Source organism: Monocercomonoides exilis (assembly GCF_001643675.1).
Source record: "Monocercomonoides exilis strain PA203 chromosome Unknown scaffold61-464226, whole genome shotgun sequence".
Taxonomy (NCBI): Eukaryota; Preaxostyla; order Oxymonadida; family Polymastigidae; genus Monocercomonoides; species Monocercomonoides exilis.
The window spans coordinates 426,263-454,013 of NW_027150606.1; the positions used below are offsets into that span (position 1 = coordinate 426,263).

The 27,751-nt window shown below is 35.0% G+C and overlaps 7 protein-coding genes across 7 annotated transcripts; 4 read left to right on the forward strand and 3 right to left on the reverse strand.

The window, feature by feature from the left end:
* Positions 1 to 2,364: 2,364 nt before the first annotated feature.
* On the forward strand, positions 2,365 to 3,571 carry MONOS_12841 (uncharacterized protein; the record flags this gene model as incomplete). Its single annotated transcript, XM_067865494.1, has 3 exons — positions 2,365 to 2,619; positions 2,732 to 3,087; positions 3,151 to 3,571. 3 exons carry the CDS (start codon positions 2,365 to 2,367, stop codon positions 3,569 to 3,571), a joined length of 1,032 nt encoding a protein of 343 aa, XP_067719596.1.
* Positions 3,572 to 3,688: 117 nt separating this feature from the next.
* On the forward strand, positions 3,689 to 3,976 carry MONOS_12842 (uncharacterized protein; the record flags this gene model as incomplete). Its single annotated transcript, XM_067865495.1, has 1 exon — positions 3,689 to 3,976. The coding sequence occupies one exon, from the start codon at positions 3,689 to 3,691 to the stop codon at positions 3,974 to 3,976; it is 288 nt and encodes a 95-aa protein (XP_067719597.1).
* A 140-nt stretch (positions 3,977 to 4,116) lies between these two features.
* MONOS_12843 (uncharacterized protein) lies at positions 4,117 to 4,584 on the reverse strand (the record flags this gene model as incomplete). The annotated part of the gene is made up of 1 exon (XM_067865496.1): positions 4,117 to 4,584. The coding sequence occupies one exon, from the start codon at positions 4,582 to 4,584 to the stop codon at positions 4,117 to 4,119; it is 468 nt and encodes a 155-aa protein (XP_067719598.1).
* Positions 4,585 to 5,659: 1,075 nt separating this feature from the next.
* Positions 5,660 to 6,415, reverse strand: MONOS_12844 (uncharacterized protein; the record flags this gene model as incomplete). Its single annotated transcript, XM_067865497.1, has 1 exon — positions 5,660 to 6,415. The coding sequence occupies one exon, from the start codon at positions 6,413 to 6,415 to the stop codon at positions 5,660 to 5,662; it is 756 nt and encodes a 251-aa protein (XP_067719599.1).
* A 3,059-nt stretch (positions 6,416 to 9,474) lies between these two features.
* On the forward strand, positions 9,475 to 10,600 carry MONOS_12845 (uncharacterized protein; the record flags this gene model as incomplete). The annotated part of the gene is made up of 3 exons (XM_067865498.1): positions 9,475 to 9,801; positions 9,943 to 10,241; positions 10,468 to 10,600. The coding sequence occupies 3 exons, from the start codon at positions 9,475 to 9,477 to the stop codon at positions 10,598 to 10,600; spliced, it is 759 nt and encodes a 252-aa protein (XP_067719600.1).
* Positions 10,601 to 23,777: 13,177 nt separating this feature from the next.
* MONOS_12846 (uncharacterized protein) lies at positions 23,778 to 24,014 on the reverse strand (the record flags this gene model as incomplete). The annotated part of the gene is made up of 1 exon (XM_067865499.1): positions 23,778 to 24,014. The coding sequence occupies one exon, from the start codon at positions 24,012 to 24,014 to the stop codon at positions 23,778 to 23,780; it is 237 nt and encodes a 78-aa protein (XP_067719601.1).
* A 1,697-nt stretch (positions 24,015 to 25,711) lies between these two features.
* Positions 25,712 to 26,884, forward strand: MONOS_12847 (uncharacterized protein; the record flags this gene model as incomplete). Its single annotated transcript, XM_067865500.1, has 1 exon — positions 25,712 to 26,884. One exon carries the CDS (start codon positions 25,712 to 25,714, stop codon positions 26,882 to 26,884), a length of 1,173 nt encoding a protein of 390 aa, XP_067719602.1.
* Positions 26,885 to 27,751: the final 867 nt, after the last annotated feature.

Sequence of the window (27,751 nt, forward strand, 5' to 3'; positions counted from 1 at the left end):
GGAGAAGTGAAACAGACTCAATATCATCACATTCAACAGAATCGTCTTTTCTGTATTTAGATTGCAAAAGTCTGCAACAGCTGATAAGGAATGGACTTCTATATCACAGCAGCAAATAGTACAATAAATGAATGAATCAGCATGAATTGAACAAATAATACAATGTGATACAGAAATGTTGCCTTTGTAGAAAAATTTTGTGACTTCGTGGCTGAATACATTCAACAGGATTGACTTTTGTGTACAAAGAAGATAACAGAGGAAACTTTATTATTTTTTGTTTGTGAAGAGGCGAAAGCTAAAGAAGAGAAAGAAAAAAGGAATGAAGAAGAAAGAATCTTTTAAAAAGAGAGCAGAAGACGGAGAATGGAATTATGAAGAGCGACGAGCTACTCACGAAAAATGCAGCGATTGAATGGTATCTGAAAGTCCTTACAAGCATCAACGGAATAACTTTCAACAACAAATTCTTTGAGACCATTTTCTGCTTGACTAGCTGCAAAGCTGATGAGGTTTGATTCGTATTTCTTTCATTCTCTTTAACACTTAAATTCATTCATTCATTCATTATATTTTCCTTTCATTATCTTAAAATGCATATGTGATATGAATTATATTTTTACAAAATTAAAATTTATAATATTTTCAAAATTTTGATTCTATGAACACAAAGTGACTCCATTCTAGTTCTTCGAGCTACAACCTTCAGCTTCTTTGCACTTTTCAAATGACAGCGACAAATATATCCAGCGTCTCCTTCTGCAATCATCTTTTTTCAACGTCTTCACAACCAATCTGGTCTTCTCTTCGTCCTGTCTGAGCCACGAGGCAGCGATTTTTGTATCCAACATTGATGAAGAGACAGATTCACGGGAATGCACCCTCCTTTGGCCGAGGTGTGAGTGTATTCTCTCTGTCAGATTTTATTGACAGATGCATAGTGCGCTGTATCATGCGATGAGTGCTCTATGAAATGTGAGGATGTTTATCAGGGCAGCAGAGAGGCAATGGAGGATGCTTATTGAGGTTGTGCGAGTTGAGGTGATTGTACAGACACTGAAAATCGAATGACATTAGAAAGTTGTATGAGAGGCGATGCTTCAGATATGAATGCTTCTTGGGGAGTACTAAAAGAAGAATAATGAGGAGAAAGAGAAAGAGGAAGAAGAAAGAAAAGAAAGAGATGAATTGAAGTTGTTTATCGTTTCGAGAAAGTAAACAAACAAAATTGATGATCAGCTTTCAGAAAATGTCCGAATTACAAGTTTGGTTGAGCTTTCACTGGAGAAAATTGAAAATGTGAAGAAGGGATGTGTTTTTCTGCTTAAAAAGTACTTTCCAGAAGCAGTTGAACAAGATGAGATGGAAGAAGAAGAAGAAAAAAAGAGAAGAAGAGGATGAAAAAGATGCAGGTTATACCGATAGTTGCAACATAAACACAACAATTATTCCATTCAATGGAAAGCTGCAAACAGAGAAGCCGATGGGAATGATGGGGAAGAGATAAAAGACTACAAGATCTTTTAATTTTTTGAGCTGATAGAAACATATTCTTCTATTCTATCGTCAAATGTGTCGATTTATCAGACTTTGGATTCATTTCATCTCGACTCTTTCGGAGTCTTCGCTTCGAACAAAAGAAAATGCAAGTCCTTCTCTTTCTTCAACAACTGCTCTTCTTTAGCTTCTGCTTCTGTTTCTCCTCATTCACCGTCTTCTCCTTCTTATTAAATTCTCCAACACTCATTTCACTCAATTCACCAATCCTTCAACAAAATCCAGTTCTCTTACACAATTAACCCAAATTTCATCTAGCACCCATCAAATTACAGGATAACAATCAAACGCATTATTCTTTTTTTTCATCCAGTTTGGGAACATCGCCAAGCCTTCAACATACATTTTTCGAATTGCTCTTCTACATCCGCACAGCCTCCAATATCTTTCATATCGATGCCTCATGTTTCCAACCTGCGAGAGCCCTTTATCTTTGGCTCTTCAATCAATCTGAACAAAAAGCTCATTCTTCCCTTTCCCTGCTTCCCATTTCCTGTGTTTATTCTTCCTCAGCTATCACTTGAACACATTCTTTTTGCTATTAGCATTGTTTGTGATTGCTGTTTTAAGTTTTGAACTGACAATTGGCCAAATGCAGATGAATAATTTTTGAAACAGAAGCGTTTCTCAAATTTCTTCTTGTTTCAGGAGCCGTTCAACCATCGTCTATTCACTCTGTTTCCTCATCTTCTTCAACTGGAGCAGCTCGCTGGTCTGCTTTACCATTCTGTAGCAGGAGAACCGAAGAGAAGAAAGTAACAGGAGATGATCAGCCATCATTATCAGCGCATGTGATTGACCCTTCGGATGCCTCGGCGGTGGCAGCATCATACACATCAGCAGGAGCGATGGATGACATCGAGAGGCGGCTGCGGATTGTGGTGCCAGAGGCGGCTGGGGTGTATGGGCGGCACATGCCGCTGTCGCTGTAGACGCTTCGAGGGATATGTCGTGGCGTGGAGGGCGGTGCTGTATGGGGGTGTTGTGTGTGCGTACGATGTGGCGCTTTCGGCAATGCTTTCGGTTCCGCTGGTGATGCAGCTTCCGTTACTTGCAGCGTCAGTGTGGAAAGAAAAAGAAGAGCAGGAGGGTATTTGCAGCTGCAGATGTGAATGAGTAACTGTTAATCAACGATCTGTTTGACCAGTCGCTGCAGATATGGTGATCTCCGCAGTCGAGGCGTGTGGTGGTGAAGCTGGACGAGGAAGTGATGAGGCGAGGGGTTGCAGTGTGTGAAGTGGAGGAGATTTTGGAGAAGGGGTTGGATGCAGCGGGGCTGAGGATGGTGGATGTGGTTCTGTTACCAGCAGCGATTGAGCTGGCGGTGAAGGAGGAGCGCGAAGAGGCAGAGGAAGGTGAAGGGAATGAGGAGAAAGGCAGGCATCTGACAGCGCACAGAGAGTTTGTGGAGAGAATCAAAGAGAACCAGGGGAAGCTGGAAGAAAAGATGGCGCAGCTGGTTGTGGAGGCGTTTGGGCTGAGTGGGCTGAGGTTTGTGAATGCAGAGGCTGAGGCGGATTCAGACAAGCAGTATTCAGTGGAACCAGAAGTGTGCAGTTCCTCTCCATCCGATGGCATTTAACGTGAGAACAGGAGAGCAGAAGAAGCAGCAGATGGGTCTTTGGGTATAGCTTCAGATAGAAGTTCAGAGGGAGTGAGAAAAGATGAGGAACAGGTGGAAATGTCTGCGAATGGTTTGGGGATGAATGAGGAGTCAGGGAGAGAGGGTGGTTCCATTGATTTGGAGAAGGAAGAGGAAGAGGAAGAGGAAGAGGAAGAAGAAGAAGAAGGACAGATTCTGGATGTGGAATCGCTGCTGAGTGTTCCTGCGCACCCGGAGTGTGTGACGCTGGTTGACGAGAGTGCGTGTGGGAGCTGGCGGGACTATCTGGTGACGATGAACGTGGAGGAGGTGCTTGTGGAGCTGTGTACAGAGGGGGAGCTGATTGTGGGGGAAGCCAGTTGTGGAAGGGATAACACAGTCGGACGGGACGATGATCATCATGTTTATTAGGGAGAGTCAAATTCAGAGAGAGAAGAGAAGAGAAGAGAAGGGGACAGGAATAAGTGTTTGGCAAAGGATTGGGTGTTGTTTCATTTTTAAATAGACAGACGGAAAGAGAGAAAGAGGATGGAGGAGTTTATTGCGATTGGGGAGGTTGTGCTGCAGGAAAGTGTTCCGTTAATTGCTCTGCGGGATGCTACGTGTGCGATCAAGCAAGTGTGCCACAGGAAAGGGATTATTGTGGTGTTTGGTGTTTTGTATTGTGTGTTTGAAGACGAGTCTGAGTCGTTGGCAGCGTCGTCAGCGTTCCGGTGGATGTCGTATCTGCTGCAGGGGGACATCGAGATCGCATCTGGAAACTACCTCCTTCCGCGCTGGCACTGCCCCTTCGCATGTGCATGCTCCGTCCTCTGATTCTGCGCATTCTGCCTCTGCTCGGCCTCAGGGCTCTTCGAATGCAACGCACAGCTTTCATTCACCACATCTGCTGACAACTGTTAGGCGTGCTCTTCTTCAGTCTTTATCCAATTTGTTTTGCGATTGAAATAATTTTTTCAATGATCCTTCTCCTTATTCTTATCATTCCCATGAGATAACAGGAACAGCAAATCTCTCATATCAACGATCATTTTCTCACGAGTCGAAGAACAGGCTATTGCATCTACCAGATTAGACATCGAAGATGTGGTTGGACACAAATCCTCTCCTCGAACAAAAGCGGATTCTGTGTCTGATGTGTCTGTGGATGAAGTGGATGAAATGGATGGTGATGGTGTTCGCTTTCTTGTTTTCTCCTCTTCTTTTTCGTCAACCTTCTCCAGCATCCATTGAGGAATCTTGTCTGAATCTTTTCCCAAAATATATTCAGTTGATCCACATTCGCATAACAAATGCTCTGATGATTCTGAATGTCCCAAGCTATTCTCATAAACTCTCTTCTTTATCCTCTCTTCATTCTTCTTCTCTGCCTCCCTCTCTGCCCTCCTCCACTGCTCTTCAGGAGACATTTCCATCGTAACCATCTAAATGCATTAGGATTCTTTTTAACAGTCATTACATATTTTCTGTTCTTTTCTATTTGAAAAATAACTTTTTTGTTTTTTAATCACAACGTAGTACTTTCTTATTGCATAATAATAACGTCATGCTTGAATATTCGCGAAGTTATTGAAATTCTTTCAGAGTGTTCTTTTTGAACAATTTAATCCTTAAAATTTTTCTTTATCAATTCCAAATAAGTGACTTGTATATTCATATGTTTCAAATCTTCAGAAGGAAAAATTATTTTTCATGAGATTTTTGCATATTAAGGAGAATTGAAAATAAAATAAAATAAAACAAAAAAGAACTGATGAAATATTCACGAACGTTAAGAAGAGATCATAAATGATTCTTTGAAAAACTTTGTGAATAATAATCATCATCAGCATAACACATTTATTGCTTTTCTTCTGCTTTTTAACTTGTTTTTTTCCAAGAAAAAAGCTACCACTCCATTCCTGTGTATTTAATGAAATTGAAGTGAAAAGAAAAATTATCTTCATTTGCTTCAATCAATTTTTTGCTAATTGAAGCAACTGTTTTAAAGAAAAATTTGCTCTTCAAACAAAGCAACAAAATATAAAACTATCAAACTGATGTTAACGTGTGAATGTCTTATAAAACTTCAAAATAAGAAATGGAAATTGAGAAATGGAAATTTATAGGTTCATATTATCATAGGTAGGGTTTTCATTTAACACCTACCCATTTTTTTTATTCTGATCCAAATTATTGAAGTGAAAATTTTAGAAAAATTCAAAAAAATTCAAAAGAAGAATGAATTCTTCGAATTATCTTTCTTTTTCCTGGTATTCTTTTCATCTCTTCGTTTTCCTCTTCGTTTGGGTCATCAAAAATTTCATCAGAGCGTTTTCTTTTGATTTTAAAATTGAATTCAACCATATCATCTTTTTCGTTTTCTTTCTCTTGTTTAATGTCTTTAACCCTCTCCTTTTCTTCATTTCTCCTTTAGAACCTATCCCAATCGTGGAGAAGTTCTTTTTTTGTAATTAATTTTCCAAAATAATCGAAACTGTCACAATGCGAAGGAAGATGTTATTTTGATGATTCTGGAAGTTTGCGAAGAACTGAACCGAACGTATTATGAAGGACTCCGCTTTGTTTAAAAGCTTTTTTGATGACAGAAGAAGTGAAATCGGAGTGTATTGCTTGAGGAAGCACGTCGACAAGTGCTTTTCTTGAAGCAGACAACGAAAAAGATGATGGTACATCAAATGATGAAGAAAGAGAAGTTTTGAGAGTTGCAAAAACTCCTCTATCGAGTGGTTGAGACAAATGAATATTGTGGGGAATGAATGTTACGACGTCAGTGTTATTTTCTAAGAAGGCTTTCCAAATCAAAGGATGCCCGCGTGAAGGATGAGAGTCGATGAAAAGAAGATATTTCTCTTTTTTAAGTGACATGCTCTTTCTTTTTTCAACGATGGAAGGGAAAAGAACTGTTTCTGCATACTTCTTGAAGTTTTTCTTGTCCATCCAGCCACTTTTATTAGGCCAGATGTCCAGAGTTGGAGAGAGAAGATGTTTCAGTTCGTCCGGTTGTTTCACACTTGGCCAAAGAATTATGCATGGCAATGAATAACCGTCTGCAGCCACGGCAGCGTCAAGTGTTGCATTGTCCATTCTTTGTGCTTCTTTGCAATACCCACAGATTTGTCCAGATGAATGGATAACTTCAACACTGGCAGAAGATGGCACACGCAAAGATGATTCATCAACGTTAAATATTAATGAAAGTTTGCAGTGATTTTTTTCGTGCAAACCTTTCACTATTTGATACCAGGGCTTCATCACAGTTTAACATGACACGGCCAACCGATTAATGTATTAACTTTTTGGCTTGTTCTTCCTCAACTCAGGATGCCGCTGCAAAAACCCGTATGCCGCAGCATTTGAAACTGTAATATGTGACTCGTTTTCTTCTTTTGTGTTATTTAATACATTTTCCATCTAAAGAAAGAATGTAATTGTTACAATAAAAAACTTGAACAAACCAATTCTCTTGTTTTTTTCATTATCAAACTGCTTTCACAAATAAAATAAATTTAAATCACATCAAGAACTATCTCTTCCTTCTCCTTGCTGATAACCTGTGGTCTCCCTCGTTTTCCAACTTTCCTTTTTGTTCGCAAAACCCGAACTGCGTTTTTAAGGCTGCTGCGGCTGAATTGCTTAGAATTGATGGCGTCTGTGATCCTAACGACACCATCACATTCAATGTGTGCTATTTGTTCAAGTTTGTTCCTATATTAGGGCAATTCTTTTTGAAAAGTCGCAAATGTGAAATTTTCAAATGAATCAAAATTTTCATATTTTGCTCAAATCTCTGTATTTCCTCACGAACCTTTTCAAGAATGTTTGAAACAGCATTATCCAGAAATAGATTCCATATTAGTGAAGTTTGGTGAATGTCGACTAAAATATGAGCAAAATATGAAAATATTGATTTATTTGAAAATTAAACATTTGTGACTTTTCAAAAAACATCACACATTTTCTGTATAGAAAAAATAACATGGCAAGTTTAAATTTTTTCTACCCTGATTATCTTTTTTCTTCAACAAGAATATTCATTTTTTATTTTAATGTTTTGATCAAATTTTCATTCTTTAAAAAAAAATTGAATTTTTTTAAAAAAAAAATAATAAATAAATAAAAATATATATTTAAAATGAACAAAAAGACTTTACATCCCTTGAAACCAATCAATTTCTCGTGGAAGCTTGATGGAAGGTTTTAAACCCCATCTCTCCCTTCCCACCCATGAGAAATAGGCTTCATTTCAAAATACATTTAAAAATTCAACATAGATTCCAATTGTTCAAAAAATCAAGTTGAAGTTTCAAAAAGATGAACATAAAATTTTTGTTGAAAAAAAAGGTCGGAGTTAAAAAAAAGGTGGGGGCTTTGTAATAACCATACCTATTTTTTTTTGGAACCTATAATTTTCTGGTTTTTAAAGCTTTTGTGGACAAAGTTAGATAAACAGAAACCTTTAAAACATTTATATTTTCAATTTCCGTGAATATTTTTTACCTTTACCATTTTTCAAAAAAGATCTTGAGATTTTTATTTTACAAATGCGATCAAAGACATGCTCGTATTTCCACGAGCTTTTGAATTTGATTATTTTTCTTTTTGATACCACTTTTAAACTTTTCTTTTTTATATTTTTGGTTATTTTAAAACAATGAGAACTCTTTTATTTCCATAGATTTCACACCTCACCATTTTTTTATAAAACTGAAATATAAACAAAGCTAAAAATATTTTCACCTTTTTCTTTTGTTCGAACAAAGTGCTTAAATGTATCATATCCTTTTAATGAAACTCTTATTCACATATAATTGTGTTTGACGAGTTCAAGACGAAAAATTAAATTTCAACTTTATCATTTTTTGTGCCAAATGCTATTAGTTAAATATTTGGGGGAAAATATGGACTTTCAAGCTTTTCATGCACGACATGTCGAAATATTTTTTATTGCATATTTGAATGGAGTTCACAAAGTTGAACAAAACAATTCATATTTTTCGGGCAACTTATTCTTCGTTCAAATGTTATTGAACATTTAAAAATTTTGATCATTTCCCACAAAAGATCAAAATTTTCATTTTTTCAAAATTCGACAAAAAAAATAATAAATCCACTCTTGGAAACTTATTTAAGCTTTTGATTATCACTAAAAATGTTAAAAAAGTTTGGATATTATGAAAAAGTTTTTAAATGAATAATTAGTGGGATATGATCTCTCAAAATATTTCGCACAATTTCCTGTGCTCAAATAAGGAAGCAAAGAAATGTGAAATGAGATAAAATGAAAGTCAATTTTCATCAAAAATATCAGAATGGGAAGAAAGCAACAATCACAACTTTCTCTGTTTCGGTGATCGATCTTTTTATTTCACTGTCATTTGATTCACGTAGAATTGGCGCCAAGCGGTAATTTCTTCATAACCTACATAACCTCTTCACATTTCAACATTTAACCTGAAAAGCCACTGTTTCATTTGCACTTTCGCTGATTAAGAAGAGCATTTTTGGTTGGTCGATCTTTCTGATCCGAATATGGATATCGCGTTTATGCTTCCGATGGATCTTCTGTCCTATGAATGTTTTTCACAAAAACAGTCTTGCAGAAAGGACATTTCATCTATCGTCTCTTCTTTTGGAATCTTCAAATTCTTCTCTTTTTCATAATCTTTCTCTTTCTCCTCCCCTTCTTCTTAACCAGAAGCAACAAAACAATGCTTTTCGCCATTTCATTTATAATGAAAAGGAGAAAATAAAAGGAGTCGATAAAAGAGATTGAATATTCTTCACTTTATCTCACACTTCATACGCAAAGATTTTCAACGATGACTGCTTCATTCGCATGAGAAGGAATGATGAACATTATCAAATTCCTTTGAAGATTTCTTTGCAATATGCAGGTGACATTTATATTCATCACAAGAAGCTAACACCAAACGCACGACGAACAATGCTGAGATAATATTTGGACGAAGCACACTCTTCTGAATATATTTTTTTATGTTAAGGAATTATGTAACGCTTTCTGAAAAATTTTAAAGCACCATTGTGAATTCAATTACCATAAAAATCTCTCTAGCGAAATACGGACTTTCAAAGAAAGCAGAAGTTTGTGCGTTGGAAGTGAACGCGTGACTGTTGATATACAATCTGTTTGAGTCGTGGATGTTTTCATCAGCAATAGAACGACAGGTGACCAGGCACTTACAGTCAATGCATGTTGTTGTTAAGCTTTCCGAAGAAGTGATGAAAGAAAAGTTGTGCAATGAAGGATAAAGGAGAGTGTGGAGAAGGGGCTGGAATAGGTCTGGCTGAAGATGGAGGATGTGGTTCTGTCACCAGCAGCGATTGCGCTGGCTGTGCTGGAGGAGCGGGAAGAAGCAGAGGGAGAAGAAATGGGAGAAGAAAAGGGAGAAGAAAAGGGAGAAGAAGATGAAGGGAGAGATAGAGGTGATGGGAACGAGGAGAAAGGCAGGTATCCGACAGCGCACAGAGAGCATGCGAAAAGAATCAAAGAAAACCAGGGGAAGCTGGAAGAAGCAATGGCGTCGCTGGTTGCGGAGGCTCTTGAGCTGAGTGGGCTGAGGTTTGAGAAGGCGCGGTCAGAAGCAGAGGCAGACAAGAAGTATTCAGTGGAATCTGAAGTGTGTTGTTCTTTTTCATTCGATGGAATCCAACAGGAGATTTCAAGAGCTGAAGAAGCAGCAGATGGGTGTTTGGGCATAACTTCAGATGGAAGAGAAAAAAATGTGTGAAAAGATGATGAACAGATGAAAATGTTGAAGAATGAATTAGCGATGAATGAGAAGGAAGGCAAAGAAGGTTGTTCGATTGATTTGGAGAAGGAAGAAGAAGAGGAAGAGGGGCAGATTCTGGATGTGGAATCGCTGCTGAGTGTTCCTGCGCACCCGGAGTGTGTGACGCTGGTTGACGAGAGTGCGTGTGGGAGCTGGCGGGACTATCTGGTGACGATGAACGTGGAGGAGGTGCTTGTGGAGCTGTGTACAGAGGGGGAGCTTATTGTGGGGGAAGCCAGTTGTGGAAGGGATAACACAGTCGGACGGGACGATGAGGCAAGTTCCAAGTATATGGACCATCGATAAATAATTTTTTATATATTTATAACGAAACAAAATGGAATACTAATTTATTTAAAATTAGTTTAATTTGTCGAAAAAGTGTTTTTAGCAATTTTCCTTTTTCTTTTGATCTATCCTATAACATTTTCTTGTTTTATACAGGTTTGAAATATTTGTTTATTTTACGAAATTAACACTCTTTGAACTTATGTGTTGTTGTAATATAATTAGAATCGATCATGCTTATTATTGCTCATTCTATGGAAGCGAGTATCTGTTCTGCTTGAAAATTGCTCTATTCAGATACGTCGAGCAGCTTTGGTTAATAGCAGAGAAAGTTGGAAGAAATGCGCTTATGGCTTGAGAAAAGCAGCAGATAACAGAGCTGGGAAAGCTGAAGATTTTTTGTTAGATGCAGCAGTTGATGCAATTTTGGAAGAGATTCATAAATCAACATTGGATGAAATAATGATTTATAATGACTTGCTTAGCTTTTTGAATGTTTCAAGAAGATTGGAAGGAAAGATGGATGATGAAATAGAAGAAGAGGAAAGAAAAGTGATGAAAAGGAAAGTGTTGGAAAAGATTGAAGAAGAAGAATATGAAGATGTCATCCTTTGCTTTCAAGAAAAATATGATTATCCGAAGGAAAAATATTATTTTGACGATGAATTTTCGTTGGATATTTTCGATAATTTTGTGAATACTTGAAAATTTAAAATGAATTTCAGCTTTGAAACCCAATAATTAGAAGAATTGCTAAATAACGAACAAGTTTTTGATAGTCTCTATAATTTTGTATTGCCAATTTCAGATTTGGAAGCCCAGAAGTTTTTTATTTTATTTGTTTTATGCACATTAAATTATATTTTATTAAAGTGAAATTTTTTTCTTTTCGCAACGCACGCAGAAAAGTTAAACTGGCTTAATTGTTTTTTTATCTGTCATTTATTCTTCAAATTTCAATTAATATTCTTCTCAATAACTGTTCATTTTACTTGATAATTTTTGATATCTCTTGAGAAAACACTTTCATCCACTTTTCAAGTCATAATTCTATTTTTTTTCTTTAGTGAATGAGCGTTTCAAACAAAAAAATAATAATTAGAAAATTCAAAAAGATGAAGTGAATGTTTTTGCAGATCAATAATTAATATTCAAAATGATCTGGATGATACTCAAACAAACTTAAATTTCCAATCTTAAAGTGACCAAAATAATGGCATAGCCAAATAATACAATCATTATATACATCTTCTTCCATCATATAAAACACTTTTCTTTTTCAAAACTTTTCTTTCCTCTTCTTCTATTTCATCATCCATCTTTCCTTCCAATCTTCTTGAAACATTCAAAAAGCTAAGCAAGTCATTATAAATCATTATTTCATCCAATGTTGATTTATGAATCTCTTCCAAAATTGCATCAACTGCTGCATCTAACAAAAAATCTTCAGCTTTCCCAGCTCTGTTATCTGCTGCTTTTCTCAAGCCATAAGCGCATTTCTTCCAACTTTCTCTGCTATTAACCAAAGCTGCTCGACGTATCTGAATAGAGCAATTTTCAAGCAGAACAGATACTCGCTTCCATAGAATGAGCAATAATAAGCATGATCGATTCTAATTATATTACAACAACACATAAGTTCAAAGAGTGTTAATTTCGTAAAATAAACAAATATTTCAAACCTGTATAAAACAAGAAAATGTTATAGGATAGATCAAAAGAAAAAGGAAAATTGCTAAAAACACTTTTTCGACAAATTAAACTAATTTTAAATAAATTAGTATTCCATTTTGTTTCGTTATAAATATATAAAAAATTATTTATCGATGGTCCATATACTTGGAACTTGCCGACGATGATCATCATGTTTATTAGGGAGAGGCTGTTTGGGAGGAGAGAGAAGAGAGAAGAGAAGGGAATGGGAATAATCGTTTAGCGTCGGATGAGACATTGCAGCATTTGGAAAACAGAACCAGGTAATAAGAGATGAAATATTATGAGGAGAAGACAGAAACAAATGTGAGAGTGAGATGAATAGATTTGTGGAAAAGCTAAGTGTGGCGACAAGGAAAATTGTGTATTTGCAGAGAGAAAGCATTAATGGATGTGACGAATGTGAATAAAGACAAGAATTTCATTAATGTTTATGCTATTTCTTATTTGAAAGAGAATAACATATGTTCAAGCAGTGCTTTTTAAAATTGCTCACATTTTTTCTTTTTTCATTCATTCATTTTTTTATATTTCTTGAAGAAAATAAATTTATCACTTCTTCATATGGGTGATTATTTTTGATATCATAAAAAATTCCGACGATTGATCAAAAAATTATTTCATTAAGGGAGGGGTTGATATGTAAGTTTTTTTGAAAAACTATTCGAAAATATTGTTTAATATTTTATTATTATCAATTAATTGTAGATTTTAATTTGTTTTTTATACTTTTTGTTTCATATTTTTAAAAATTATAACATTTATGCAATAAATACAAAACTTCCATCAACACATCAAAACTTAAGTTTTCTTAATTTAAAATTATAATAACAATTATCATTGAAACGTTATCAATCTTAATATTAGAAATATTTGTGTTATGACGTTTCTGAAAAGAAAATTTGAAATTTGTTTGTAAATTATAATATAATTTGCTGAAAACAACATATCTGCAAAAGCATTCGTAATATAAATGTGTTGTTGTGAATAACATTTATCAAAAAAACAATGAGTTGTGTTTGTTTTATTAAATAAAATTAATTTCCAAATAAACTGATCAAAAAATGTTATTGAAAAATTTTGTTTTAAAAATGCAAAGGAAAAGGCAACACAATTCAAGAAGTTCAATATCAGATAAATCTTAAATTCCTAAGCATATTTTTGACTTCCTCATGGCATCCATTCTTCTTCTCTCTCATCTTCCTCAAGCTTCTTCTTCAACGACACTTCAACCACTTTCCACTTCTAGGTTCCACCATCTGTTGTCTGACTGACAACGTCTTCCACTGCTTTTCTGCACTTGCCTTTTTAAAAAAATTATTCATCTTCCAAATTCACCAACAACTCCGTATCAATTGATGATTTATATTCTTCTAACTTATCATTTGAGCCCAAAGTTAGACAGCTTTTTGTTCATCGAACCGCTTGCTCAGCTTCAAAGACAATACAGTCAAGCTAATAGTGCAACACAATTCGCAGCTTGCGACTTGGAGATGTGGAGAGGTTGATCTTCTGGCTGATAACACTAGGATCAGAAAGACCGATACTGAGCGACTTCAAAATATCGGACGAAGTTGCTAGCATCATATTTTTACTGACATAGTGCACAGACTACAGCATTGTGAGGGAAGCAAAATGATTTTTGATCGTATACAGACGTGAAGTTGAGACGGCGGGCTGGTGAATATGGCAGGGGCTTGAAGAGGCGAGGCAGGGTAGGAAATGAGGGACCAAACGAATACCAGAGATGGTGGTGTTGCAGCCGAGCGGGAGGCAGAGGATGTCCTACTGATTTATGATTCGTCCTTCAAAGAAGAAACAGTTTCTACAAATGGAGGCAGGAACAAAGCTCTTGCCTGGGTTGCGAGGTGCTCTTTGGAGCAGTAGATACTACCAAGCAGTTTACACTTGAAGAGGTTGTGTTTGCCGGATGTGATGAGTGGAAAAGAAAAAAGGTGTTTGTGTCGGATAGCATTCTGTTGGTTGAGGTGGATACCGATTATTTCAACTGGACCATAACCAGCACCAATCTGAGCTCCCTTGACGAGCTCAACGGATTCGAACTGGAGAAATCCTGCTCCAAGATTCCTTCCTGCTGTAGAATATTTCTGGACCAACATGACCAGCAAAGTGTTTGTTGACTGAGAAACAGGTTTGGACTTCAGCGCATATGGGTACTGGACTGCTCTCTGGATATCGATCATTTATTCTATTTTGCAAGAAATTGCTGCTGTTAATGTGAGCATGCATCCTCCACCTGGGCAGTTGCTCCCAAACATCAGAAAGAGTTAGTGGGCTGTTTGTCAACGATCCCAAGCATGCAAACACATCTGCCTCTCTTTTCTTCCTCAACATCCATTTCGCCTTGAATGCTGCCTTTATGGGCAAGGATGTTTTTTTCCGGTGCTCCTCCATCCCCGCCCAGATCAACGAGTCCCTCCTTTCCATCGACTTCACACAGCCCTCCCTCGATACAAACACATCAAACTGTTGTTCCTACTCCTCCCATACCGATCTTGATTTGGATTTCGATGCAGATATCGAACTTCTCTCCTTCATCACCTTCTAACGCGCCCAGCAGATATTCATCGACCAAGACATCATCTCTTTTGCCTTCTGTGATGCTCATCGCTTGCCTCCTGCGCTTCACTCTTCACAGTCGTACTCCATTTCTACCGTACCATCGGCAACGCCTTCTGAATCTTCGCCTCCTTTTTCTTCGACACCCATATCTCTCTTTCTGACGTGCTAGTCGATTGAACCTCTGGAAATCTTGTCCCTGTTCACTTCGCCACAACTTTCTCGTTGCCGTTGTCGCTTTTTTCAACAACTGCATCCTCATCAGCTTCCGCTTTTCCTTCGTATTTGCCCGCTCTTCCTTCTACTGCCTCCTCGGCGGATCCCTTGCGGAACATATTTCCTTCTTCTTCTGCTTCTTCTATCACAAATCAGCCAGAAAGCTTCGAAAGCATGATTCACATTTTCTTCAACTTCATCTCGTTGAATCAGCTCTGTGGTAACCTATCATAGTGAAACAGCCAAAGAAACCATTGCCCAGAGCGGGGTTCCATTTTCCCTTGAAAGCTCATCAGTTTTCCACTTTCGCTCATCAGCGACACTGGAGGCATGTTCAATAAGCAGAGGCACTTCGAACTTCAACAAGGCTTTTTCAGCAACACATTATGCAACAACGAAATGACCATCACTAATAGCACACTGCATGGAATTTGCATATAAAATGACTCTCTTTCTCTTGGCCTGAACAGCGAAGTTATTCACATTTTCCTCACAAGCCAGTCCAGCGAGCACAGCTGAAGCCCCAGGTCGTTGCATCCTAGTTGTCCAGCATTTTCACCATAGCAATGAGCCAAATATCTTCATCTCGATGTTCTCCTCCTGCAACCCTATCACAAGATCAATTATCGATTTCTGCATCAGCAGCACAACAACTTTCTGCAGATGACCCCTGTATTGCAAAAATGTTCGCGGATGGTGATATTCAGGTGTGAGAAGTCATTCTTCTGAAACACATCACAAAATGCAGCTAATTTAACAATCTGATAGGAGGATGAGATTAAAAAGAAAAAAGAGGAAGTGAAGGAAGGAAAGGAGAAAATACGATTAAAGAAATAATAATGATGATAATGATGAGTAAAATGTTGAAGATATTAACACGAGAAATGAGAAAAAGGAAAAGAGAGATGAAGTGGATGCTAAAACAATGGAACATAAGCATAATAAGAGCAGAGAGAGGCGAAGATAACTGGATGAAGCGAATTCAACGAATATTTTAACACACTTAGCGTAGGAGGAAGCAAAAGAAAAGAAACAAAAATTCCGCAAAGCTTCAACAAGACGCAGAAAAGTGAAGATTCAGCATATGAGCGAAATGAGAAAATAATTAGAAAGTTCAAATTGAGATGGTTAAGAGAATTAAGATCTATTTTCTAATGTGTTGAAAGAAAGAGAGGGAGAAGAAGGAGAAGAAGGAGAAGAGGAGGAGGAGGAATAAAAAGAGGAAGAAGAAGGAGAAGGGGAAGGAGATGAAGGAGATAAAATGAATGAAGATGAAGTTAATGAAGAAGTTGTAGAAGAAGAAGAAAAAGTTATTCTTGTTAAATATGATTGTTATGTCGAAGGAGAAGAGGGAGAAGAGGGAGAAGTGTAATTGGATAATTGTTACAAATGTGATTGAGCAAATGTTTTGGGGAAAAAATGTTTCATGATGAATAGAGAAAGTTAAAGAGAGGAAAGAAGGGTTTGAACATTTGACAACGAATGGCGCTGTCCGTATGAAATTTAATAAGAAAGATAGAAAAGAAGATATTTTAGGAGTTGTGAATGAAATAATAATGATTTTCTATACTGAAAAGATGAGGATTAATCGCATCGCTTCAATTCAACGTCATCTGAACTTCCGCACTTTCTTCAATTGTTGCTTCCTCTTCTTCTTTAACTTTATCTAAACTCCATTCTTCCATTTGGTTATCACACATACCAATCCACAGACAAATCAGCTCATTCAAAAATCTCTAACTAATGTTCTGTACCTTCTTCAGAAGATCCATCGCGTTTTGTGTGCTCTTGAAGTGTATTTTTGATAGCCAGCAATACATTGCTTTGTTGCCAAGATGATTATCCACATATTCATTGTCAGATGTCTGCCCATCAAGAAATATAAACAAATCGACATTCCAGTTGTTAAATGCATCTGTTCTAACATGTCCAACAACCGAGTTGTCTTTCTGAGTGATGCTTCTCATGAAGGTGAACAAGGGTTCTTTCACAGAGGCGACAAATGATTCGCACGCAAAATACATATCTCTTCCAACACCGGCCTTGTTGGCTGAAAACACGATATTGGTGATGGCAAAGGAGGATTCTGACACTTCTGAATCATCCTTGTATTTGATCATGAGAGCACCGCCTCTTCCTCCAGAACTTGTATCCTCGCTCGCAGAGCAGCTGGAGAAGGTTGTGTTGCTCACAGAAAACGAGTTGGCGGGGGCAGATGAGGTGAATAAGATGCACCAGCCATTGGTTGCAGTTTTTTGGTTCAGCTGTGCTAAGATGTTGCTGTTTTTGGTGCAGTTGATAATGGAAAGGGAAGAAAGGAAGAAAATATTGCGCTTATTGAGGATGGTGGAGCAATTAAAGATGCATGGAAAATGGAAACGAGATAGAGAGAATATTGCAAAATTTTTGAGATATTTTGAATAATGGAAGAAAGAAGAGATTTTAGTTGGATATTGGATTGAGAAGAGAAGAAAGAGCAATCAATGTCAATAAAAGGTTTTGGAATAACAGGGTGACATAGAGAAATAATGAAGTGGAAAACATTGGAGAGGGAAGTTTTCAATTTTAGTGGTATTTTCGAATTGATGATTTTGTTGAGGAAGAGCGGAAATGGAAGGAATATGAGTGGCAGATGGAGAAGAAAGCAAGAAGTGAATTAAATAGGAAGAATAAAGATAGAAGCAAATAGGTGGAGATAGTTGTTGTTCTTAGCGTTATCTGATGTTCATCAATTTCGTTCAACTTTTGCTGAAACTGCTGAGCCTCATAGCTGGAAGATAGATATGACAAAACAATTTTCGCTGAAGAACTGGAGAAAACAAACGTTTATCATCCTTAAAATTTTTTTAAATTTTTAATCTTCATTGAAATATTCTCCAATTTTTATTTATAATGTTCTTTCAGCATTTGTATAACAATACAAATACTGTAACTTTTTATTTTCCTTTTAAAGATCGATTTTTCAATTTTTTTTTAAAACTTGATCAAAAAATTCTTTTTTGCTTAAAACATAAAAAGATGTATGTATTTTTGTATAAATAAATAAAACAAATATATATTACAGAAAAAAAGCTAAATACTTACAAAAAATCAATTTGATTTTTGATCAATAAATACCACAATAGATTTTATTTTTTCGATTTTTGATCTTTTTTTATGATATCAAAAAAAATCACCCATATCGATGATAAACATTTGATTTTCATCTTTTTTCCTGAAGATAACAATCATAATAATGATTGCTTTCATCTCTGAACTTGACAATATTGCACTGACAAGATATGATTTTTGGTGAATTGGAATGTGAAGAGAAAAAGAAGAATAAAAATAATTTTATGTTCATTTTCTTCGTAAACAGTAGTCAAAATGGCATCAGATGAAGAAATCTGAACAGAATACAGGCTGGACAGAAGTGCAGAAAATTATTGAGATACAATCAGAGAATGAATATGTGGACGAAAATTGGAGAGAAGGAGGAGGAGAAGGATAATAAGGAGAAGGAGAAGGAGAAGGAGAAGAAGAAGAAGAAGGAGGAGAAGAAGAAGAAGAAGAAGAAGATGATGATGATTTTGTTGATTACAATGAAATAGAAGAAGATAAAGATGTTTGCTGCAAAATGAAATGATTTGAGTTATATGAACTCAACAAATGCTGTTGAATGGAGAAGGCGATGAAAAAGACTCTTCGAAAGGAGCAGCAGTTGAATAGAATCGCTTCGAAAGTTGAAATGGATGCCAAAGATGATTGTGAATGTGTGGAAATCTGCTTTCTTTCCTGAATGCGAGCAAACAGCAGAGTTGGATTTCTGCATGATTGAGAATTTGAAGCACTTCTTTCCGGAGAAAATGCATGCAAACCAGAAAATCCAATCGAAGAAAAATTGACAAAAAAGAAGTACACGTGGTCATCGAAACATGTTCAAAAAATTGGCAAACTCGTTCCATGTTGAAACACTTCGATTTGATGGATTTTCAAACAACAAATTCTCAAATACGAAAAAGGAGATCTTTTCATCAGCCAAATTAAAAAAATACATTCAATGAATAGATAAAAAGAGAAGGAGAAGAAACAAAGGAAGCAATATAAATGCTTCTTGAAATGGAATGTTCCTGAAAATGATGCACAACAAGAAAAAAAAGCTGTTCATTGAATTGGAAATAAAAAGATATAAAATTAAAATTAGTCTTGCATTGAATATAAAAATTCCTCAAAAGTTCACGCCTGTCCTTCCTGTCGCAAAAGCAGAAGATTGCTTTGTCACCGAAGCTGTCAATCTCCTTTTCCATTATTTCCCAGTGCTCAATTCTCCATCATCCTTTTTTTCAGAAAAATATTCTGCTTTCGATGTTGTCAACCATTTTTTTCAGAAAAAAATATCTTGAATAATTTTCTTTCCAAGCGCTGCCCTATTGTTAACATTCTTCTTTTTCATCTCCTCCAAATGCTTTGAAATCGAATTATCTTTTCTTCCCCTATTTCAATTGAATGCAAAAACTCCTTTTTGATAACTTTTACATTCGCAAACTTTTAAAACGTGAAGCATGAAACAGTCATTTTTTTAGCAGAAATATTTTAATCATGAGTTAACATATGTTCACATACAAAAATGAAATTCTGAAAATTCCTTCATTTTCATTTCTCTCTTACAAAAGCAAAAGGAAAACAAATTTATTCACACAGAAAAAGAAATGACAAACGCATTGAAAAAGAAAACATGATTTTCAATTTCTTTTAATCGATGAATAATTATCTGTAACTGATTTTCATTGCTGATCAAAAAACAGACTCAGACAATTTTAAAAACAAATTTGCAATTTCATTATCATATCTTCATTCTTCAAGAATCCTAATTGATTCGAAGAATTCATTGAAATTTTGAAGGTGCTCGAATTGAAATTACAAAATTTTCATAAACCCTTTATAACACTACCAAAACAATATCTTCCTCATATTAATTAGGCAATCTATTTTAAAAGCAACATTCTTTGAGAAAAATCGTTATTGATATAAATATGTATTGTTTTATGTTAAGTTTTTTCGAAATCTTTGTTTTGGATAATTTTTCATGATAATTCGTTCAAATATTTTTTCTTAAAAAAAGAAAAATATAAATATTTTCTGTTTTTCACTCAACAATCTCAAATAAATACGTTAAAGAAACTGATTATTCATGCTTTGAATTCATTTTTTCCCAGTTGCAAATTTTTTCACTGAAAGCGCTTGAAGTGCCATATTTTCCCCCATCTTTTCAAAATCGCATATTTGTGATAAACAATAGTTCATTATTTGAACAAAAAAAAAAGGTGAAAATATTTTTAGCTTTGTTTATATTTCAGTTTTATAAAAAAATGGTGAGGTGTGAAATCTATGGAAATAAAAGAGTTCTCATTGTTTTAAAATAACCAAAAATATAAAAAAGAAAAGTTTAAAAGTGGTATCAAAAAGAAAAATAATCAAATTCAAAAGCTCGTGGAAATACGAGCATGTCTTTGATCGCATTTGTAAAATAAAAATCTCAAGATCTTTTTTGAAAAATGGTAAAGGTAAAAAATATTCACGGAAATTGAAAATATAAATGTTTTAAAGGTTTCTGTTTATCTAACTTTGTCCACAAAAGCTTTAAAAACCAGAAAATTATAGGTACCAATAAAAAAAATAGGTGGCAATGAAAATATGAACCTATTTTTGGAAACAATACCAATTGTTTTTGAATGAGTTTTAAAAAAGACTCATTCAAAAAAGAAGAATATTTTATCAATGCAATGCATTTTATCAAATGAATCGCAAAGTTTTTCAAATAGACGCACATTGAAATGTTTATTCGTTTAAAGAATTGAAAGCAGACTCAATTCACAAAAATAAACTTATTCACAATAACCAAGATTTTTCAGTATTCATCCACGCAAGTAGCTCTGTTTAATCATTCTCAAATTTGCAATTGCTAAAAAATGACTTTCTATGTTTGGAACCATCTCAATAAAACAATTTCTTCATTTATTTCTTTTCTGAAGTTTTCTTTTCACTCTTTTTCTTGCTTCCTATCAATACTTTTCGACAATTTTTCCAATTCTCTTATTCCATCCTTTGCAAAATGAAGTTCATTTTCTGTCACTTCTTCTAAGCTTTCTTCATTTCTCAATCTGTGCACCAAAAATTATTGAGCAGATTGATATTCAAGCTGTGTTTGACTGCGACTTTCGTGATGATATTGGATGATATCTTTGATTTCATTCAGATACATTTCTTTTTTTATTTTCTGTTCAAATAAAAGGGAAAAAATCGCATAATATATTCAGAGAAAATACACAAACATAGAAGGAATCAATGCAACTCAGCACCAATAGAACCATTTCCACCTCTTTCTGAGCTTCCTCGTTTTCATTTTCATTCGATGCAAATTTCAGCAAGCAAGGAGCACTAATTGAAACCAAGTCCGAAGATGAAGCATCGTTTTGCAAAAGATAACACTCACAAAGACCAGCCAGAAGCTTTTCATCCTTTTCTTCTTTCTTCTCATTTTCATCAATCATCATCTTTTCTATTCTTCCTTTCAACAAAGATTCCAAAAACCCATCCGCCCATCCACTTTTCAAACCTTTGCAATATTCCATGTGCATCAACAGCAAGATTGCATTCCCCATTGATAGTTTCTCTTCCTCAATCATTTTGAGTATTTTGTCGGTAGCGTTGTAGTGAAAACAATATTGAATTCTTCTTCATTCATTTCAATGATTTTCTGTCTTTGATCTTCTTCACTGCATTCTTCAAACTCTTAAAACAATTCTTTGAGTTACAAAAAAACATGATGCTCGGCATTCCAGAGACTGAATTATTGATACAAACTCAAAAACTTTTCTGTAAGTAGCAACTCTTGTAGTTCATCGATATGCTTATCATTCGTATGCAATGTCATTCTGTTTATTGCAAAAAACGTAGCGTTTATTGAACAAAAGTTTAAACAAAATCAACAATTGATAAATACAAACAAGTTTGATTATCTTGCAAAATGAAAAGGAAACAACAAACCAACAATTGTTTTTCTTAACAAATTTAGTGTGAAGAAAGGATATTCACCGATGCAAATGATCTTGGCTGGAAAAGGTCAGAAAATCAAATGTATTGTTTCTCTTTGATCAAACCAACAAAAAATTGTGATGTTTAAAATGGTTTAATATTTTGAAACATTTTCTTTCATGAATCAGATATCTTCTTGGATTGGAATTGGATTAATATCTGATATTCAAAAGGAGTTTTTCTGAGGAGAAAAAACGAAACAGGCAAATCCTAAAAATAAGGGAAGAAAAAGAATTTTGTTTGAAAAGCAGATGAAGTCTGAAGACAGAGGCCTTGAATGGCTGCTAACATGAATATTTCTGTTTTCAATCTAATTTTTTTTTTCTATTTTCATTCGTGATGACTTTCAGGATTGTTGAAGAAGAAAGAACAGAAAATATTTTTCATAAAAAAATTATTGACCTTTCGGAACGAAAATTTGGCAAAAGGCAGAAGGACAAATGAAATAGTCTTGAAAGGAAACAGACAATAATTCAAAAAGCTTGAGGGCATCCCCAACACAAGATGTTGCGTTCCATTATTGGTGGAACATCTACGATGACTGAGAGTGACATTTTTCTTTGGCTTTTTTCAAATACGTTTTGCATTCAAATGTCATTTGGCTTTTGTGAATGATGATCAGAGAAGAAATGTTAGAAGGCAGCTGTGCCATGAGATGCATCAGGAAGTTCAAGAATTCAATAACACCCTTGGTTATTCATCAAGAAGCCATAAGTTATGAATCAGAGAATTCTGCTGCTCAACCAAAAGAATGAAGAGAGCGGAAGAGAATTCGGATTTATAATCAAAATGCTTCCTTTGACGCACACATTTCTCTTCTTGGGACAAATCAGAAACAATTCTTTGAACTTCAACGACCTTCACAACATATTTCATTGATTTTCAAAAAATGAAAGGAAAAATTTCAAATATTTTTTCAACCCTTCTTTTTATTTATGGAAGCAGCACAGTAAAAAGAAGAAACACTTGATTTTTCAGTCAATTCTGATATGATTTTCTCAAAGCATATAATTTGCAGCATCGACATCTTCAATGAGAACATTTCTTGTTGTGTTTTTCAGCATTTGCAGTTGTTGCGAACAATGAAGATCCATCATTCACAGAGACCTCCATCGAGTCTGACATTATTCTGCTTCTTCTGTTTTTTCCCATTTGAATTAATGTGCTGGAAATGCCAATGACAAGAAGTCTTCAAATTTCTTCAATCTGTTTGAAGATATTTTTCTTGATCGAATGAAGAAGTAATATTTTATTTTATAGTATTAATCCTTCTTCTTCTTCTTCTTCATCGTTGTTATCACCTATAAGTTAAAATGAAGTTGTAGAAATAATTCTAGGGCAGACAAAGCTATGGATTTGAATAAGGTGATATTTTTGGATTAAAGATGAGGAGAAATTTGATTGGTTTTTTATTAAGGAAGCCGAAACATAGCAGATGGGCTTTGCAGGTTGAAACGTTAAAAATTTGGAGGAGGGAAAAATGAAATTCTTTGAAGATTGTCCGATGAAAATAAAACAACGTCGAGAATGGAAGGATAGAATATATTATGAATCTTTGAAGACTGTGCTCAAAAAATGAAGTGCATTTTGTGTGAAATGAGGAGGATGAAATAAATGAAAGGAAAGGAAAAGAAGTGATTTTTTTTTTTTTGAATGTTTCGAAAAAGCATATTCAACGAATCATATTAAATGAAAAAAGAATGAGAGGAAGTTGATGAAAAGAAGAAAATACAAATTTAAAAAATATATGACCGGAAGAAAATTGAAGAAGAGATATTTGTAACGAAAATAGATGGAAAAAAAATTCAATCAAGACGAATGAAGGGAGGAAATAAGAGAAATGAAAAAAAAAGGAAAATTGAATAAATGATTTTTTTCAGGAATATTTGAAGAAAGGTAAGAAGGAGGAAAAGGAAGAAAGTTTACTGAAATTGATGAAGATGCAAAGAAGATCAGGCATGTGTTACAACATCATCCAATGAAAGAAACCCGCTCCCACAAGAGTCCACAACCACACTCTGTGAAGAATCTGCTATTGAGTTGAAATCAATCATCATGTACAATAAACCAAGGTGACCTGTTGATACACTGAACAGCGATCCCGTTGATGAAAGTGCCCCTGTTCCAATCGCGCTCTTCTCTTTGCCCGTCCCAATGATTGAAATCTTCTTTGTCCCAATCTCAATCATTGTTGTCTCATTTTAATGATTTCCATTCATCAGCGTGATTGTCAAGCTAATCTGTATCTCACACATCTCAAACGCCTTCTTCACTGTCAGACACGGAAATGTTGTATTTGCACCACTCAACTCAAAATTATCATTTCCATTCACCGAAACATAGATCGTCTTATCCTCCAACCATTCCTTCTTTTCTATATGTTGTCCAATCCAACTCCCTGAACCCGAATAATCATATCCATAGCACACTCTCTGACCATCTGTGTTTGTTGTGTAACATTCATGGAACGGATTTCCTGAAGAATAAAAATATAAATTGTAATTATCCAAGTATATCATGTCGTGCCCATGTGGAGGATTACCCAAGCATTTGCACACATGGAAGAAGAGAAAATAGCAATAAAGCCCATCAGCTGGCACAGTTTGCTTTATTGGCTCGAAATGTAATTCTCCTCCAGTTGACATCGCAGAACATGAAATAAACTGAATGCTCCTCATTTTGAATTGATTAGGAATATTTACACAACGCATGCCCCCATCTTGTGAATTTGTTATCGAACAGTAAGCAAAACTGCAGTCAAACACTCACGAACTCTCCCCTTTTTCATTTTTGTCTGCTAAACATCCTTGTGAAGAAACATGGAAATATAAAAAAAGTTCTTCTCCGTAACAAACTACTTTTCGGTCTGGAATTCATAACCTCTGATTCGGGTTATTGATGAAATGGAATGAGCACATATTCCTCCTCCATCTTGATTCTGGGAAGGACAAGAATTGAAAGAGCTGTTCTCAATCTTGACTGAATTAATTGAGTTGCACATAATTCCACCAAAAACATTGAACGCATGGGAGTTGTTGAATGGTCAATGTATTACTAAAAATGTTCCTGAAGCCAGGTTAGACATGTTTATTACAATTTCATATGGAGCTCTATCTTTATTTGAACAGCTTGTCTAAGCGTTTAATACATTTGTGAAACACCAATAAATTGGGTTCTCAACATTTTCCACTCTTGCTAATAATGACTCTATCGGACTCAAAAATTACAGGAATTTTGAAATATATTAAGTGATAATAATAAAAAAAAGAAAAAATAGTTTATTTGACGAATTTAAAAGTGATTAAACAAAAATTGATCAAATGAATTATTGGTTTGTTTTTCTTAAATATGAAAATGATATCTATTTCTATTAATTATTCGAATGAATAAAATGTGAATATTGAATTTTTCTTTAAACCAAAAAGATAATGGAATAATTCTGATATATTACGAAATAAAAAATAAATGATGTGAAACCAAAAACAAAACTTTCATTATCAAAAAAACATTGACAATTGAAGAAAAGAGTTTCAACACTTGTTTCAAATGTTTAACGAGAAATGATGGGAGGAAGACTGTTTCTTATGAATTGATCAATATATAATTTGAATTTGAAAATGCATAACATTAGGTTGAGATCAAATAACGTATTTATGAGCAATTTTATGTTTTTTTTTATCACAGCAGTATCAATTTGTCAGATCTTAATAGCGGAAGACGATTGTTCATTTAAAAAAAATGAGTTGTTCGCTAAAGATCGCATTGCAAAATGTCTACAACATTTACCAGTTTGAAAATATGGAGATTCAAAATTTTCTATTGAATTTTTTTGTTTTGAAAAAATTATTGGCAGTATAAAAAAGGAGAAGGAGAAACTGCGGAGACAATGAAGACTGTTCGAAGTTACGTCGACAGCTATGTTTATCGTGATGTCTTGGTCAATCCTCCTTCTCCATTTGCTGGATATGATATAATTGCAGAATTGGATAAAATTGAAAATACAGATTATGCAAATGGGCTGGATTATCATCTTGCAATTGCAAACGCCTTCAATCAACTTGGAGATGCACATACAAATTACGTTTTTCCGTGCTCAACATTATTTTCATATGTTTTTCCTTTTAGATTCATCTTTGAAGTTGCTGATCCAACGAAGCCAGCAGAAATCACAGTCAAAATTGCAGAGTCTCTAACTGATGGTGCAACAAAAAAGTATATTGAAGAAGGCGGAATTGATCTTACTGGAAAAGTTGTTACAAAGTTAAATCTTCCTGATTTGGATGATTCTGAAAATTTAAAGCCTGAAGTGGCAATTGCAAAATGGGCAGATAAATACGAGAAATTTTTTCGGACTCCCGCTGCCAGATTGGCATATGTGATGACTCAAGGGTCTTTTTTTGTGAGATCACCGATTTTGTATCCGATTCCAGAAGGAGAAATAGGCGTGACTGTTCAAACCGATGATGGGGAACAGACAGAAAATATTCCATTTTATGGATTTTCAAATTCAGATATTGTTGACGTTAATGACATGCTTTCAACAAAATGCCCTCTTCAGGATAAAATACAAAGCAACAATATGACTGAGCAAACAAATGGGGAACAGCCACTTTTTGAGACTAACGAAAAACACTTCCTGTCTGTGATGGATTTACACAAGGATAATCCACACTTCCAACAAATCAATGAAAGCATCCATAAGTCGCAGGAGTTAAGAAAAGCTATCAAAAAGAATCCAGTTAATTTTCCGCCAAATGAAAAGTTACAACTTCCATTTGAGAAGGAAATGCGGTTAAAAGTGGAGAAGATAATATCTGAGCAATTTTCTCTTTATGACAAACAGAGAAAGAGCAGCAGACGCAATCTCACATTTAAAGAAAGAGTCGACGAAAAGATCAGAAAATTGAAAACAAATTCAGACAACAATCACAAAACACCCGTCAATTGTTCCTCCAACGAAGAAAAGCCTCAACTGAAAGTACTTAAAAATGCTTCGCATGTTCTTTTTGGAGTAATTGATGAGTATGAAATTGGCTATCTTTTCATAGGAACTTTCTAACCTGACACGGAAGACGACATAGATGTGTTTGTGGAGACTGTCATTGAAGGAATCACAAACACAAAGGAAAAAGAATACAAGCTTGTTGTTGACTTGCGTACAAATGGAGGAGGTTATGCGGTCTTATCTGATCTGCTTTTCAAATTACTATTTCCAGAAGAATATCCCGTTTTCCCCACAAGTACTGCTGTTGCTTCCGAGTTTTCAAAAATTTATCTGAAATATATTGAAAAGCCTCCTTTTGAATTTATAACAGAACCAGAAACACAAGAAATAATTAGGTTAGGTTAGATACAAAGGCGACGCCTGCGTGTGAACAGGTCAGCAACGGGGCTCATGTGGACAAAAATCAATATTCTCGAATGATGCAAAAAAATCCAAGAAATTACGAAAAATTCCAAAAAATTTGAAAAAATATGTGTTTGTCAAGAAAATCTGATAAGACGATCAAAAATCGCATTACTAGGTTGCCCAACATCGGAAAGCTCCATCTGCTGATATTTATTCATCGAAAGAGTGTCTAATTGAAAGCTTGAATTTTTTCGTTTTTTCATATTTTTTTTTTCTCACAAAAAGTTCTTCATTGAGAAATAATAGAAAACTTTTTTGAAAAAAAAATATTTGATCAAAAAAATACCACAATATAAATATTAATCAAAACTTGCAAGGGAAACTCCAACAGGAACATTTAGCAACTTTTGATATTCAATTTATACATCGTTTGCTTTATTAATTAATATGTTATCCGATTTTCATTGTTTTTTTATCCAATTGTTATTCTGAGACAGCTCCTATAAACTCATCACTTTGTATGTTTTCTTTTGATATTACAAATATTTTCAAGTTTCCAACCTTAAATTGGAATAT